The sequence below is a fragment of the Mus musculus genome, chromosome 2 (assembly GCF_000001635.26).
Source record: "Mus musculus strain C57BL/6J chromosome 2, GRCm38.p6 C57BL/6J".
Lineage (NCBI taxonomy): Eukaryota > Metazoa > Chordata > Mammalia > Rodentia > Muridae > Mus > Mus musculus.
In genome coordinates this window covers 128,099,442-128,117,340 of record NC_000068.7, presented here as the reverse complement: position 1 = coordinate 128,117,340, position 17,899 = coordinate 128,099,442, and the positions used below count along the sequence as shown (strand labels likewise).

General features: G+C 42.9%; 1 protein-coding gene across 3 annotated transcripts in view; it reads right to left on the bottom strand.

Moving 5' to 3' along the window:
* The window catches only part of Acoxl (acyl-Coenzyme A oxidase-like), a 287,456-nt gene that overhangs the window by 8,912 nt on the left and 260,645 nt on the right, over positions 1–17,899 (bottom strand). For all 3 annotated transcript variants that reach the window (XM_006500273.2, NM_028765.3, XM_011239808.1), the window contains one exon: positions 11,563–11,664. In XM_006500273.2, the coding sequence (XP_006500336.1) occupies positions 11,563–11,664 (102 nt within the window). The remainder of the gene's footprint in view (positions 1–11,562; positions 11,665–17,899) is intronic.

The window sequence follows — 17,899 nt, the reverse complement described above, 5'->3', positions numbered from 1 at the left end:
TCTTCCTTTAGAGTCTCTCACATCAGTAAGCCCACATTTCTGTCCGTCTGCATTCTAGACAGCCGCTCACCCCATGTTTGAAGCACCAGGGGCTTTGGTTTATCCCCAAGGACCTCATTTCTCGACTTCATCATTTTGAGCACAGCTCCTCTTCCTCGTACAGTTTTGCTTGGTCCAGATTCCTTATCTTCTTCACACGGGGAGCAAAGCTCTCTATGTGCCTTTCCCATCCTAACTAGAACTAGGAGCCCTTACAAGATGCTATTAAAAGCATTTGTGTCCATGAAACTCAAAAGTCCAGGACACATACCTTCTTGGTAATAATGATAAATCCATATGCTAAAGTCCAGTAGGAGATGGACTTAGTAGACTTAGGTGTACAAGCCAATGTACAAGAATAAGTGTGTCTACAATACATCTGGAACATATAACTGGAATTTGTACAATTAAAATGTGCCATTTAATAGCTTTAAGAACATGCAAATTAAGGCTTAATGTCGTCAGGTATGCTCAAGAATTCTATTGCTAATTAAAAAGATCTGCTGGAGAGAAATGACCGGATGGAGTGACGTGCCATGTTCACGTTCAACAGACTGCAATAGCATCAACTCTTTCCAAATGGAGAGGAGAGTCAATATAAATGCAGGCTGGAAATATACAGGCAAGTCTAAAATGTATAGAGAAATTTAAAAAAATAGGATAGCCAAAAGGATAGATACAATACATAGGAGATTTGTATTATCCAATATAAGATTGATTATAACAGTCAAGATAAAATTAATAAAAATAATAGACAAGTCAATGAATGGAGTTAAATATGAGTTAAATCCCCTGCAGCCTCCTAATCTTATGTTCAGTCGATTCTCCCCAGAGAAGGCAAAATACTTGAATGGGAAAAGGCAAGTTTATTAACATGTCATGATTAGATACTTGGCTAATTTTATGACAGTTATCCCACTTCTACCTCAACCTCATCCTATGCTCAGAAATTAGAGATAGGAAGCAGACATCGTTGTAAAAGCAAATGCCATTTGCTTTCTAGGAAAGCTTAAGGGCCTATCTTTACAGCCTTCAGTTAGGCAAAAAGGTTTTAGAAAAGCCACAAGGGCGCGAGTAAAAAATTAAAAACCGATGACTTATAGCCCACCAAACTTTAAAGCCTGATGCTTTTCAAAAGATATTAAGAAAATGATTTGGCCACAGGATGGGAAAATTAAAACTTCTTGTATTGATAGTGTCTAGCAAATTCCTACCACATAGCATTATGCAGATTTTAATAGGACAGAGGAAAAAATCATATATTTCACAAAAATATTAAGACATGTCAATGAGTAGTAAGTACTTGAAAGGGTTATCAACATGATCAGATGTCAGAGAGATGAATATTAACGTGGTGAGATAGCATGCCTATTAGCATCCATGGCGGCTGCCTCTCTGAGACAATGGGACTCTGTATCAGTGGCTGTGCCTGAGGTCACCTGGAGGTGAAGGCCAGTTGCTGGAGGCCATGACACAGCAGAGTTTTAGAGCAAAGAGCCCTGGGGAGGGAGTAGAGACAGGGAGAGGCCAGAGAAGTCTACATAAAGAAATACGTGTGTGTGTGTGTGTGTGTGTGTGTGTGTGTGTGTGTGTGTGTGTGTGTGTAGGGGGAGGATACAGAGGATAACACATCACAGACATACACTGCACAGAAGGAGCCAGTCTGTCTGCTCCCTCAAGTTCTACAAGCAGAACTGAGTTACACACACAGTCGGAACTGCAGGGGTCAGGGAAGGCAGGGACTGAAAGTGGCTCCCAGAAACTTCTCCAACAATGGACACTTTCTCCAACGTGATTAAATTCTGTGTTATATAGTCTGCCCTCTGTCAAAACTCACCAAAGTATACTGAAATTTACATATTTCAGTGTTTGCAAAATGAGCCCCAATTTCCATGTTAATTTTTAATTAATATGTTTAAGGTAGAAGAAAAAGAAAGACAAAGTCAATTTTAGGGGAAGCAGTATGTGACTACAAACTTTAAACTTTAGTTTTTGTTAAAGATAACAGAAAATAGCATCTACCATCACTATATATAAAGGGTGCATTTTGACTCCTAGAAAGTAGGGAGGACATAATAATATAGTTTAACATTTATGTAGTATGTATGAGAGTGTTAAAACATTCCACACCATACGTGTGGAAGTCAGAGAACAACTTTTGGTAGTTTGGTAGCCTGTTTTCCCCCTTCTACCATGTGGACCCCAGGAACTAAACTCAGGTCATCAGGCTTGGTGGCAAGTACCTTGACCAACTGAGCCTACTCACTGGTCCAATAAAACATTTTTTTTAAAATGGAAAATGCAATGCAGAGGGATCTCCTCTGTTTGGAAATCGGTCTGTAGGGCCAGCTATGACTGGGAGGGATGCTCTAGATTAGATGAAAGGCAAAAAGGTCCCAAGGTCAAAGAGTGTAGCAAGGGTAGGGGTGGGTCTGATGCTAAGGTTCTGTTTCCCAATTGGTTCTTGATCCATCAGTAAAGATGCCATGGGCCAATTGCTGGACAGAAGGAATAGGCGGGACTTCCAGGTCCCTGCAGACAGGCTAGCAGACATAAGGGAAGGAAAGAGTTTTGGCCATGTTTCAGAGGAACGTGTGAATCCATGTGAAATCTTGGGAGTATCAGCCATAGGCTGCTTCTCCAGATGGGAGAGATGGGGTGTTGAGCTGGGCCTAAAGGTAACTGAACAACTAAAGTTGAAGACAGATTTAGGGTACTGAGCTAAGAGTATTGGGGAGGGCATGCTAGCCTCAGAGATTAATAATGCCCTGCAATTGAGCCAATAAGGCAAGTTGAAATTGAACAACTGTGTGTGTCTGTTTTTCATCCTCGGATTCAATATTCTTTGGGCAGGGGCTGGTGGCAGTCTGTTCCCGGAGCTTAGATTAGGTAGCAAAAGCTACAGGCAACAAGGAAGACTCTTTAGCATGAGGCCAAGGGACAAGAAATGGCTCAGGTAAAGTGGGACTCCAAGAGTCAACTGATCTAGGGCCTGAGGGATTCAGAAAGTTCTCTAGAAAGGACTCTGGGCCACAGCCATGGCTTCATGGGAGCATGCTGCTCTAGCATGCTTGAGGCTCAGTTCCAGAACACTTGCGTAAATCCCATCCTATCCTCTGTGCAGAAGTCACTATCAATGCTCATTCTGAGAAGACAGATTCCCTATTCCCTTAACCACAGAGGACACCCTAGATACTTTAGTAAAACAAACCTGAGAAGACTTGAAAGGATGAAGAGAGAAACAGATCTCTAGGGACTGACTCCTGGGTGACTGGCATGGTTTTTCTAGTTGCTAACTTGACTATGTCTGGAGTGAACTACGATCCAGAAATGGAGGGCACACCTGTGATCCAGATCTTGAGGTTGGAAGATACAGGCTTTTGACCCAGATCTCAACATGGGATGACATGTGCTTTTGATTTAGATCTCGAGGCATACAGAAGACCAACTGAAACAACCAGCCTCATGAGACTGAGAAACTACTAGACTCTTGGACTTCTCACTCACAGCTGCCCATTGTTGAGTTAGTTGGAAGTCATTACAACAAATTCCTTTAATATATAGAGGCATTTCATGAGTTCTGTGACTCTATGGAACCCCAACTAATACAGCGATGGTGGTAATTTCCTAGGATTTTCTTTCTTTCAGTGTAGAGATACTAACAGATGTCGACAAATACTCCAACAAACATATGCTGTCTCTCGCCAAAGCATCAGGTAATGGCAGCCTCACTACACAGAGTTGTGCCATATGATTGTTCTAGTATATCCAAGCTACACAGAGAAAGCTGTATCCACACTCCCAGTAGCTCAACTGGCCACATAGCGAAGTCTTGTATTCCCAACAGGTTGTAGCAAGACCCTCATGAGGAGCCACGCCTTTTATCTCCTGGCAGTAGAGAGCTCCTTTCCTCTCCCACATAAGGTCAGAGAAGGCCTGGTGAGAACTTAGCATTAGCATGAAAGTGACCAGACCACTTGGGGAAAGTGATGCCATCTTCCTGTCTCTCCCAACCAGAGGAATTGGTGAGGCCCAGTTGAACGCCCTACACCCTAGACTTTCCTTTCTGTTGCTGGGTTTAAACATTCTGACTAAAGCAACTGAGGGTAGGAAAGGGTTTATTATTACACTCTCAGGTCTGGGAGGAACCAAAGTAGAAGCTTGAAGTAGCAACTGTGGAGAAACACGGTTGCTTGCTGGCTTGCTGGCTCACTGATGCTTAGCTAGCTTTCTTATACAACCCAGGAAATGGTGCTACCCACAGTGGTATGAGCCCTTCTGCATCAATTAACAATCAAGACAGTTCCCCATGGAACTGATCTGAGCTATCTCTCATCTAAGACCACCTTCTCAGGTTACCCTAGACCAGCAGTTCTTAATCTGTGGGTTGTAACTTCTTTGGGGTCTGAATGGCTCTTTCACAAAGACCAACCAATCACCCAAGACTATTGAAAATACAGATATTTACAATACAATTCATAACAGTAGCAAAATTACAGTTATAACATAGCAACAACATAATTTTACGTTTGGGAGTCCCTACAACATGAAAAACTATATTAAAGGATCAGACCATTAGGAAGGCTGAGAACTACTGCTCCAGACTGTTGAGTTAAGACCCTAACTAGAACATCTATCATCAGAGATGGGGTAAGGAACTCAGAATTTTTATCACTATTGCATGGTGCTAAGGTGAGATACCATCCCCCACAGTGCTAGAGGAAGCCAGCTAAAGATGCTTAAACAGATCCAGATTGCTTTGTGACATAAAGCCTCAAACATCCAGGTCTCAATCAAAAGACACTCATCACACTCAGAGCCAGGAAAACGCCAGGCTAAAAGAAGAGGACAACCAGGGAGGCCAGCATAGAGACGACATAGATAAAAGATAATGGGTGGAGACTTAAGTAGCCTCGTAAAAATGCTCAGTGGTTGGTGATGAGCAGGCTTGCACACAGGGACTGGTATCTGCACCCTGTCCTGTGAAAATAGAAAATAGCCAAAGGCAGCGCTCAAGCTCAGAAAACAAGAACACCTGCATCACACGACTGCGGACGTGTAAAGATGTCATGTCTGCTCTAGCAAGCAAGGATGTCCAGGCCTTTAAAATATCAACACGAGGGGATGATCTAGCAGGAGTTCCTGGGCATTAACATTGGAGAAATTAGAATTTTTATACACACAAAATCCTGTATACCAACGTTTTAAAACCAAGTGGTTTTAACTTTTTTTTTTTTTCTTAAGTGGTTTTAACTGTTAAAAACTAGACTGGTTATTCACACTGTTGCATACCCACAGTGTGAAATACTACTTGGCAATTATAACTCAGGCTCTTGATACATGAAACAGCATAGATGTATCTCCAGAAAATGATGTGGGAGGGGGAAGCCGATTCTGAATCCGGGTATGTTATGTAACCCATTGCTGAGAAGATGGTTATGCAAATGAAGAGCGGATTGGTGCGTGTGACCTAGGATTAAAGAGGAGGGATGAAGGAAGATGGTATGACCACAAAAGAGCCGCCAGAGGGTTCCTGTGGCAATGGAAGCACGCTGCCCTGCAGGAGATATTTTAAAGCTTTGCAAGGTGTTTCCAAACAGGGGAAGTAGGCAAAGAATTGTGAAACCGCCGTGCATTACTCTTAACAGGTGCATGTGAACGTGTAATTCTCCCCAAACAAAACATTTAATTCAGAAAGAACTGAGCAAGGAAATCATAGCATAAATTTCAAGTTAGATTCTAATGAGAGAATTTTATAGAAGCCCCCAAAGCCTCCTGCTCTGATGTGTATGCCTTTTAGTTGGCATATAATGTGCACAAAGAGAGCTAAGCTCAGCAGCTTGCTAAATCATGCCAGAATGAACACACTGATTTATCACACAGGTTAAGAAATAGAACATCTGCCTCCCAAAAAGACTTTAAAAAATAATCCTGTGCTCACACCTGACATTCTTATTACCCTGGCTCAGCAGTAACTCATTAGCTTAACAGAATGGGTGCCTGTGGCTGTGATGTGAGCCTATGGTGGCCTTGGGAGCAACTAGCTGCCCAGGAAAGGGGGATGCCAAAGCCTCAGCTTCCATAGATGTACCAGCTCCTGCCCACAGGTCAAGCTTGTCCCTTTTCTGTCAACCCCCCCCCCGCCCCCCCCCCACCCCCCACGCTATCCTTGTCTGGTTAAGTCCTGAACATTTTGAGTCTCCCAGAGAAAGGAAAACTTTAAGCTCCACACAGCAATGTTTTTGTTTTTGTTTTTTGTTTTTTGGTAATGAAAGAGCAGGCAAGGACAGGGGGAAGACACAGGGATGGGGTGATAGCTAGTGCTGGAAAGATGGTTTACTGGTTAAGAGCATTTACTCCTGTGGCAGAGGACTTGGGTTTGGTTCTCAGCACCCACATCTGGCATTCTAGTAGGAGCAGGCACAGCGAAGCGCCCAGGTCACACCCCATCGGCAGACCCCCGGAAGCTCTCATCCACCCTGGTGGGGAAATGAATCATCTCTTCCTGCACAGAAGACCAAGGCTGCCAGGTCTCTCTGTTTTGTCTTACAAGTGAGGCAAAGCAAAACATGGGCTCTGCCTGGCACATCTGTGGATGCATCAAAGAAAACATTCTAAGAGTCATAGGAGAAGAACTTGGGTGGGCTTAGCTCCAGTAGAGATGTGTCCTAACTCAAAATAGAACAACATTTGGGAAGACTAGTGCAATGTGCTTGAATGTGGGGGTAGGGGTGTCAAAATTTCTTGGACAGAGTCCTAGCTGGTATTTATCTTCTCACTTTATGAATGAGTTTTTGGTGTTTGACCACTAGGATTCTCATTTTTGATTTCCTATGGCCTCTGAGAGGTAGAAGATTAGCCCTCTTATTAGGCCTGGGCTTCCCAAACGTCCCTTGATTCCTGCCAAATCCTTTATCATCTGTGAATCATTGACATCTATGTTTCAAGTTCAGAAGTAAACAGCACCTAATTCAACATTTTGCTAAGTATTATCTTCACCATACTGAAGAAGGTCCTCTTTTGATCTGCAGCCCATAGGTAGGTCATGGTTCACTCAACATATATAAACAGGAAAGCTTCCTTTGATATTGGTTTTGCTATTAGTGAGAATAATATTACATACTTTCACATGGTGAAATATTTCAGGTTTCTTCTCTGCATACTCTATGTTTTTAAAAAGATTTATTTTATTTTCAATTAAGTGTGAGTGTCTCTGTGTGGAGTATGTGCACATTGAGAGCAGTGCCCTAAGTGTCCAGAAGAGGGTGTCAGACTCCTCTGGCGCTGGAGTTATGGACTAATGTGAGCCTCCTCAACATGGATACACACTTTTCAAGGCCAAGCCATCTCTCCAGCCCTGGTTATTTTTACCTTTTGTCCCAGTCCTAGCCATTTTCCAAGACTTATTGCTCCTTTTCTCAACAAGTGGTTAGGAGCCAAGAATGGATGCCAGCATGTTTGTTGATGCTTGCTGGTACCATTTCCTAGCAAGCACATTAGTAAAGAGGCTTGGGGGTGGGAAGATGCAGGTCTCTATAACTGTGGCTGGTTCCTGTTTCACTCTGAGCCTGATTCCTCATTGGAGAGGGAGGTAAAACAAAAACTATTCACACAGTTGGAGAATTCTATGGAATGATGCCAGATAGCCTGTCTGTTCCTGAAAATAGCTTTTGTTGTTGTTGTTGTTGTTTTCTCACATCAACTTTTCTGCTAAATATTATCAAAATATTTGGGAAACATCTTCAAAGCATCAGTGATTTGACAAAACAATAAAAGCAATTTTAAGAAAAATTAGAGAAATAAGAGAGAAAATTGCATTTCCCCTGAAGCCCTGTACCATTTCCAGCAGGCCTGAACTTTCTCTTTGACAGAGGGACAGTGGCTGAGGAGAGGGCCAGTGGGGATAACAACAAAACACGAGAGACTGCACTAGGTAAAAACCTTAACAGGAGTCCCGGCCACAATAATCTAGATGCTAGGTAACAGGAAGGTGAAGTAATTCCTCCCTGAATTATATGGATCACTTGAAGAAACCTCAAGCAAGGCTGGCCTCATCCCGAATGTCTCTTCAGAGTGCCTTGTAAGGTGAAGTAATTCCAATTGACTTTACGTAAATCATAGAGATCATTACTCAAAAGCACCAAGCAGCACACACAGAAGATAAGACGGCTGACACAGTAGGAAAAGGAAATAAAAGTTTAAAGACCCAAGAACCTGAAATTGTTACCTAAAGGTTTTAAAATCTACAGGGAAATAAAGGACAGTGTTGAATATATTTTGGGAGTAGAAACTAAAAAACTGCCTCAGGGAACACGACAAAGAAAGCAGGGACCTGTTCAGATAAAGTCTAACAGCTAGAATAAAATCCAGGGGAGGGGTATGGATTAGCCCCAAGGAGAATCACACCTGAGGAGCCAGGGAACTTGAAATACTGGAGGAAACACTTAGGCCACTTTCAGGGACACAGAATCCCTGTCTGTCTCATATAGAATTATTAGAACCCTCCTGCTGGGCATCTTCCATTGACCAAGGACCCCAAATCTATTTTTAAGAAAAGCTAATGATTTTCTGGATGACTAGAGGTTCCTGCAAAGAGGTATGGTGGAGGTGGGAGATGATGGAGGGGAGAGATGATGGAGAGGGAGGTAATGGAGATGGGAGATGATGAAGGGGGAGATGATGAAGGGGGAAATAATAGAGAGGGAGGTCATGGAGGGAGGAGATGAAATGATAGAGGGAGGAGATGATGGAGAGGAAGATGATGGAGGGGGAGAGAATGGAGGAGAAGATGAAATGATAGGGGAGGATGGAGGGGGAGACGGTGGAGGGGGAGAGGATAGAGGGGCAGGTAATGGAGGAGGAGATGATGGAGGGGGAGATGAAATGATAGAGGGGAGAGAATGGAGAGGGAAGATGATGAAGGTGGGAGGTGATGGTGGGGGGAATGATGGAGGGGGAGGTGCTGGAGAGGGAAGATGATAAAGGTGAGAGGTGATGAAGGTGCACCAGCTTCCTCATTCTCTCCCTTTTGAGAACACTTGCATGCTCCAAGTTGGCAGCCTAGAAATCTAACAAGAAGGCCTTTGAGCAACCCTATTTGCCCTTCCAGAGAAAGGTAGTTCTGAGGAGGCTGGCTCCTTCCTGCTCATCTCCCAGGATACTGTGAGAGTCCCATGGTTGACAAGTATGGGAATCACATTGCACTCTAAGAATACAAAAAGAATACAAAAGCTCTTTCGTGTTCTACATAAAGTTGGTCTTCATTCAGCCTCCTTCTGCTATATGTTTCTTCTAGTTCAGCATTACCGCTGCCATAGACTCAAATATTCTCTTATATCATAATTTTAATTAAAAATTAATTCTAGAGAACTCCGTAAGTCCTGTATTCACATCACTCCACCCCTTCTCTCTCACTCCAACTCCTCCCATATCCCTGCACTCCCTCTCAAATTCATGACCTCTTCTTTAATATTGTTACATACATACATGCATACACTCATGTATATGTAAAACACCTGTTGAGTCAACTTAGTACTGCTTCTACGTATATATGTTTAGGGGTGATAGCTTGATTATCTAAAGATAACCAACCATGAGCTTGTCCCTGAAGAAACCTGATTTGCCCTCTCATAGCAGCCACTGATTGTCATCATCTAGGAGTGGGGCCTTGTGAGACTTCCTCCATCCATGTTGGCATGCCAACTGTTGTCTTTATGCAAATCTTGTCCAGCTGACCATGTTGAGATTTCATGGGTGCAGCTTTCCTATCATTTCTAGAAGACATAATTAAGTAGTGTTTTGGTTCTCTGGCTCTTCATACTTCTAACCTCTTTTCTGTGTGTACTATTTTTTTTTAAATTAAGTTCCAAGCGAGTACTCTCTTTGAGAAATGTCCCCATCAAAGGCAGCTGCCACCTATCCATTGCTTCTCTTATAGCCATTTGTGCCCTCAAAGTTTATGTGTCAGAGGGGCTGGTTTGACTGTTCTACCCTACTGGCTTTTCTTCCAGAGGATGTGTGTTCAATTCCCAGCACTCACAAAGGTGGTTCAGAACTGTCTGAAACTCCAGTCCCAAGTTATACAATGGCATTTTCTTTCCACTGAGGGCAACTGCATTACATGTGTAAGACACGTCTTTAGGCAACCACTTATACACTTAAGATAAAAATGAATGACGTGTTGTTGTCTTCAGCAATAGGGCCCTACCATCAAGTTGTGAAGCACAGTCTATAGCCTTGGCAATGGCCTGTGTTGTTTAGGGGTTCCATGGGACCCCTTTGGTCAACAACTCAACAAGATACAGCCCATTCCTGGCACAAGGTTTTACTTTGTGCCATTAGAAGTCTAGCCTGGGCATTGTCCTCCTCAACATATAGCGACTCCATTTGCATTCTTTTCCTATATGTATATATTTTAGGAAACCTCTATAGCAGTAGGTTTCCATATGGTTTTTCAAATGGCACATAGTATTACTTGTCCCTTCCAAAATTCCTGAATAATCCTTCTATTCTAGTTTTCCATATATACTATACTCTCTCCTTCCTTAGGAGATTCATCATAGAAGCTTCTTCTCACAGTAGATGGGAATTAACACAGAGACCCAGAACCAGACAATGCATAGCAAAGGAGAGACTTTGGAGCCTTCAGTCCTGTATGGTATATCTTTATCAAATTCCCCTTGTGGCTCAGGGATCTATGTGGAAGAAGAGGTAGAGAGATTATAAGAGTCAGAGGGGCTTGGATGACTAAGGAACATCCTCTTCCAGACACAAGAGGACTGATGCACATACGGACTCACAGAGACTGTGGTATCAGGCACAAGACCACGTAGATTCAAGCCAGTGGGATCCCAGCACTGAGAAGGGGAAGCAGCCCCACCCTAAGAAAGATGCTACTTATAATTGATAACTGCTGGCAAAGGAGTGTCTCTTATTGAGTGTCATTGGGCATATTAACTACAGTTTGTGTTTTTACAAATCTGTATTGGGACTCTCGATATAATGAGCCCCTCTGAAGACTACTGAGTCCTCAGTTTCTTTGTGCCTCTGCAGAGGAGGTGTACCAGGGATAGGCTTCGCTGCTGCCGCTGCTGCCACCGCTGTCTGTGGTCTCTATCCCTACAGCAGCAATCTGGGATGGGTTAGTGGCCCCGCCTTACTTACAGGTGCTAAGTAGCTTTCACTTTCATTGTCACTGCTGACGTAAAATTACCGCAGGATTTTTCTCCTGAATATGAAGGACGAATTAATATGCTTTGGAGGGGTTAGGAAAAATATTAATACCGATCCCCATCAAGACAAGGAAAACACACGGTCCTGTCTCTGCTCTCGACGTCAGGAAGCTCATATACAGTGAGTTAGTCTTTGTCACTTAATAGAATCATCACGGCCTGAAGCTATGCACACAAAGTCCTAAAGGCCTAAAGTCAACACTCAGAAACTGGCGACAGAGTGGCAGGGACATTTTCTGAGAAAGCCAAGAGCCGAAGGCTGCTGCTGCGCATGCGCAGTGTCTCCTCTTACCTGAGCCCTGATCAGCATGCTGGCCTTGGGGGTCAGGTATTTATGTTCTAAGTACCAGCCTCGCTCCTGGAACACCAGCTTCGTTCCATACAGCAGACAAAACTGAAGAGTGGGAGACAGGAAACAAGCAAACGTTAGAAAAACGAAGCCTGTAAGGATGTGGGACAACACATCCCGTTTCCAAAAACCAGAAAGTCCTTAATTTGAATGGCCATGGTTTGGATAAAAAGTACGTTTTAAAAGTAGGACAGACAGTAAAAGGGGGTCCCTGGTATCAGTTCCACTCGAGAAATCTTAACACCAGTCAACCTTGGTTCACGTGTAGCTTCCCCCACGTCCTCCCCACCCGGGTGACTTAGAATAGACTTTGAAAGACACATGTAGTTCTCTTTGCCTCCCTTCCATTCATGAACGATTCCCTGCAATGCCATCTTGATATTTTTCCATTGAGCAGCACTTGATTAAACTTTCACAGAAATATCACTCCTCAGTTACAGGATGTTTTCCCGGTTACATTTCTGAAAGCAAGCACACTGGGTGACATCACAGGCAGCCACCAAGCAGAAATAAACTCATTTTCCAGAGGCAGAGTGGCTTTTCATTTAACTACTCACTTCTTCACCATTTACTATCCCATCATTTCAAATTGTGGGAGCGTGCTGTGCAGGAGCCTTCTCAGCTCCACCCAAGCTTCAGCAATCAGACCTCTGACCTTCTCATTTCATCTCCCCGCCCACTCAAGTCCCCTCTGTAGTACTGTGGCACAAAGCCCAGGCCTACCGCTCCATCCACAAACACTCCTCACCTTCGTATCTCTAAGATAACGGCTTTTGTGAAGATGGCCTTAGGTGGGAAGACAGCTCAGTGACAGGGTGCTGGCCTCATGTGTAAGAGCTCAGTTTGGATTCCCATCATCCCCTTAAAAAAGTAAAAGCTGGGTTTGGTAGATAATGTTTGAAATCCCAGAACTGGGAAGTAGAGACAGGGGGTTCATTGGCCAGCCAATCTAGCCAACCACCAAACTCCAGGTTCAGTGAAAAGTTCTCCAAAAGTAAGGGGAACAATTAAAGATGCCCATTGTCAACCTCTGCCCTCCCACAGGCACATGTATCTTCATACATGGGTATACAAACATGTGCATATATGTAATATATGTGTAGGCAAGATGTAGGAAAATCATGAGGGATAATAGAGTTTCTTACAGCTGGAAACTCTGGCTGGGAGAGTCCGATGGGAAGATGAATACAAAGGGTAGCTGTTGTAGTCTGAAAGAACGGTGCACACATGTGCTCTAAGGAGAGTCGTGGACCATTAGCCAAGGTGGCTCCCCTCAGGGAGGTAAGAAGGAGACAGAGAAATTCCAACATTGTACTATTCCCCTGGAGTCTGAATCCAACAGAGTTGAGAGGGCAAGGATCTGCCATGATTTGAACATGTTTCCTTCAAGTCCCCCAGCTGGAGATATAATCTTCAAGTTAATGGTACTTGGAGGTGGAGCTTTTGAAAGGATGAGACCAGCATGTCACCTTTTATAGGGAGAAAGAACAGAACTAGAATCCTTGTCCTGTGATGTTCTCTGCCATGCTAAGATGCAGCAAGAAGCCAGCCCCTCACCGGATGAGATGGGGACACCATGCTCTTGGAACTTTCCAGCCTCCCGCACAGCTGTGAGCCAAATATATTTCTATTCTTCATAAAGTATCCATTTGGCGTCTTTTGTCACAGCAACAGGAAAGAAACTAAGATAGATCGCATCCGTGCATGCTAAGTGGGTCAGCTTCCCAAGGATATCCAGGGTAGAGAAGAGAGTAGAACTGGAGAGAAAAAGATACCCATCACAAGTCCTGGTGTTAACATCAGCCTCTCACCCAGTCTTACCAAATTCAAGTCAAAGTCCACTGAATTGAAGAAAGCTGCTGGCAAGCCAGCCTCTGCCTACACAATGCAGGCTTAGTTCCATACTGTCACCTACACCAGACTCTCAGGGCATTTACTGGCTGGCTGCTCTTTTCTTTAGGTTCTGGGTTACCTTCCTGCTGACACTGTAAATTGGCTTTTAAAGTCTGCTTGTTTCAGTAATGCAGCTTAGGCTCTGCAGAGGCTGCCCTCTTGGCTTGTCTGTGTAAACAGGATGGGTGCTGGCTCTTTGAGGTTACCAGAATCACATCTAGGTAGAGGTACCAAGGGCCCAGGCTTCTGCATCCAGCTCTTCAGGGCTCTCAGTGCCAGGAAAGTCATTTATATTAAACTCTTCTTCACTGGGGATTACGGCTATGAATGAGCTTAGAGGAGCTCTAGGAGGTGCAGGAATTTCCTGCTTGGTTCTGTCTAGGGTCCAACAAAGGGAGTGCCAGGGACAATCTCCAGTGATTCATACTATTTACTACTGACTCTGTGATTTCTGCTGCCTGCAAAACAAATCAGGAGTCTGTGACAACTTCTAAATACCAGACCTTAACAACACAGAGACTTTCATACTTCTAGTCATTCTTTTCTCGTGTGTATGTGTGTGTGTGTGCATGTGTATGTGCTTGGTATGAGGTATGTGTGTGTGTTGTATGTGGGGTGTGTGTGTGTGTGTGTGTGTGTGTGTGTGTGTGTGTAATATGTGGTGTGTGTGGTGTATGTGCCCTGTGTGAATGTGTGTGGTATGCATGTGTTTGTGTATGGTATGTGGTATGCATATGTGTGTGCATGGTGTGTGTGTGTGGTGTATGTGTGTGGTGTGCATGTGTTTGCGCGTGGTATGTGGTATGCATATGTGTGTGTGGTATATGTATCCATGCATGTACATACAGAAAGGGGGGTTCCTGTTCTATCCCTCTCTACATTATTCTCTCAGCACCGAGTTTCTCACTGAATCTGGAGTGACGCTGGTGGCCACAGGCCCAGGTGATCTGTCTGTCCACCCCCTAGTGACTTTTCACATGGGGACTTCAACCTAGATTCTCACATTTGCGCCATAAGCACTCTTAACCACTGAGTCATCTCTCTCCAGCCCCCTTCGTCTTTTTGTGTATCTATTTTTCTATTTGAAGCAGGGTGACATTATGTAGCCCTGGCTAGCCTGGAACTCATTTACACAGACCAGATTGCCCTCAAATTCATATTGATCTGCCCGCTTCTGCCTCTCAAGGGTCACCACCTGGCCTTTCTGTTTTTAATATAATCAGTCTTAACTGTTACTTTCCTTTTACTACATAAATTTATGTTTTTTAAAAAGATTTATTTTATGTGTATGTGCGCATGCACATGTATGTATTTGAGTGTGTGTGTTTGTGCGCGCGCATGCGCGCCCGCGCTTGCACCTGCGCGCTTGCACCTGCTTGTACAGCATGCATATGCACAGGAGTGGAGACCAGAGGGGATGTTGAGTGTCTTCTCTGTCAATCTTGGCCTTACTGCCTCGGGGCAGGGTGTCTCACTGAATTAGAAGAAGCTTGCTATTTTAGGCTGGATAGCAAGTGAACTCTCATGACCTGCCTGTCTCTGTCCTGCCAATGCTGAGATTTCAGGCGCCCATAGCCAGGCCCATCTGTTCATGTGGGTGTTGGTTTCACCTAAGTTCCTCCTGTTTGCAGAGCAAGCTTGCTTATCCACCAAGCCACCCTCCACCCCTGCATCGCGCACTTTAAATATCTGTGAGTGAATTTGAAATATTGTATTTTCTTTTATCACTCTGTTATTGTGATATAATTTCTTCTATTTCCAGATGTTCTCTTTGCTCTACTGTCAGATTTTTCTAATATTAAAAACATTGTATATCCTGTAATTACCATAGAGCAGACCAAGTAACCAATAACAACAAGAGAAACCAAGACAGTCTTTTGACACTTGGAGACTAAACTGCATCTTTCTTAATAATTTATAAATAGAGAAATAAATCTCAAGGGCCATGAAGAAAATTAAGACAAAATATGCAAATCCTTGTGTGACATAGAGAAAGCAGTTCTCAGAGGCAAATTCATACCAGATTTTTAACTTAAAGAAGAAAAATCGATGGGAAGTGTCAGCCTCAAGAATCTTAGAAAACCAAGAGTAAAATAAATCCAAAGCAACCCAACAAAAGAGAAATACAGGATATGTGTGTGTATATATATATATATATATATACATGTGTGTATATATATATATATATATATATACGCATATATACATATATATACATGTATATATATATACGCATATATACATATATATATATCAGTAAAAATGAAAACAGAAAATCATTTGAGATAAATGAAAACCAACATTTGCTATTTTAAATTATGATTCACATATTTAACACAGTCCTAATGGGCTTGAGAATGTGAAAAGAGACACACCAATTATTAACATCATATATGAAGTAGCAGAAAGCTACACAGCCCCACAGAAACTAAAAGGAAATATGGGAAACTGTGGGCTTCACTCATGCAAATCTCTCAACTTAAAATAGAGCAGTTTATAGAATATTGTATGTTACCAAGAATCACATAAGAAATACTTGACTAGAATAGTCTTACAAAGATTAAAGAAATTGAGTCTATCCTTTTTAAAGTTGCTGGAAAGCAGCCAGGAAGCGTGATGGTCTTGTTGGTGAATCACACCTGTATCTAACAAAGAACAACACTACGAATATACACTAGGTGTCTACTTCTGGAAAATACAAGAGCGAGGCACCCTGCTGTCTTCACTATTAGGGCTTCTATTCTTGTGCTAAAGGCCATGACCAAAAGCATCTTGGGGATGCGAGGATTTATTTCTCTTACAGCTCTCAGCTCACCCCAGTGCACTTGCCTTGGAGGAGTGGTTCTCAATCATGAGTGGATTTTGCACTTGGCAATGTATAGAGTCATTCTGCTCATTGAAATTGAGGAACTTTATTAGCATCTATTGAGGTAGAAGCTGGGGATACCCCCAAACACCCTGCAGTGGGCAGGAACACTCCCTCCCTAAACACTGAGGCTGGATGGGCCGAGTATCTATACACTCGTGAGTATAACAGCTCTCTGCCAGTGTAACAGATACCTGAGTTTACCAACTGATAGGGAGATAAAGTTAATTTGAGCTCACAGTTTTGAACTCTTGAGTCCAGAGATATTACTCTTGGGCCTCTGGTGGGGAGTGTATGATATAGCAAAATACACTGATACATTTAAAAAACACAAAACAAAAAACAAAGGAAGAGACTGGGGTCGCACCTACCCTTTCCAGGACATGCTCATATTAATCTAAAACCTCTCAAAGGGTCTCATCTCTTACAGTGCCAATGTAGGCATTAAACTTTTAACACGTGGGAGACATTTACCATTCAAAGATGCACCAGAGTTGAAGAAAGCTGTCTTAGAGAATTAAAGGCCTATATTCACATAACAGTCCACACAGGAATATTTCAGTGAGCAAACATTTTCTAATGGGTGAACAGAAAAACTTGTAGATCCATACAATAGAGTATGACTCAGCAACAAAAAAGGATTATCCATTGATCATTACAATAACTTGGCTGAATCTCATAGTCATCATGGCAAGAGAAAGATGTGAATATAAAAAAGTTTAGGGCTGTGAACTTCCATTTATGCATTTTTTAAAAGAGAAAACTATAGCCACAGAGACTACATCACTGGTTTCCAGAGGGCATTAGAAAGGAGAAACGAATATTATAAAGCTATCGCAGAAGACTATTTTAGGAATGGTTAAATTACATAAATCTTTGTGTGTCAAAATTCACAGTTCTATAAATTCCTGAACAAAATCATCAGGCTTTATAGTAACTTAAAAAATACATATTTAAAAAAAATTAAACTCTAAGTCTGACATTTCAGTCTATAACAGACCACCCATGAACCCATACGAGTAGAATGGAAGTGATAGAGCTAAGACAGAAGGATGAATGATAGCTTTATTCCACTTGAGCTGTCTAGTAAGTTCTAAGCCAGCCTGGGTATTGAGGGAGACCTTGTCTCAAGACAAAAAAAAAAAAAAATTGTAGTGATGTAACAACTTCCCCTCAGAGATGCAGACATTCTGACACTGTAGAACAAAGCGTCTCTCCTGTTTGCAGTGACATTGCTGAGAACACGCCTGTGGTGCTACCAACTGTTGAAGGGTTTAACAATACAATGATGCGTGTTTTGTGATGCTTGATAAACTGATCTGAACCCTCACTAGACAGCATGTCATCATCTGTAGTGTCTTCCCTCTTACAGAAGCAGCTGACAGCGAAACCCTTATGCCAGTCACAGCCTCATCTCCTGTTTGCTCTGTCTCTTGAGTGTGTCAGGATCCGTAGGGTTTCTCAGACCATATCTCATTGCTCAACAAGGAGTGAGCATGTATTACACAGTCTCTACGTCTC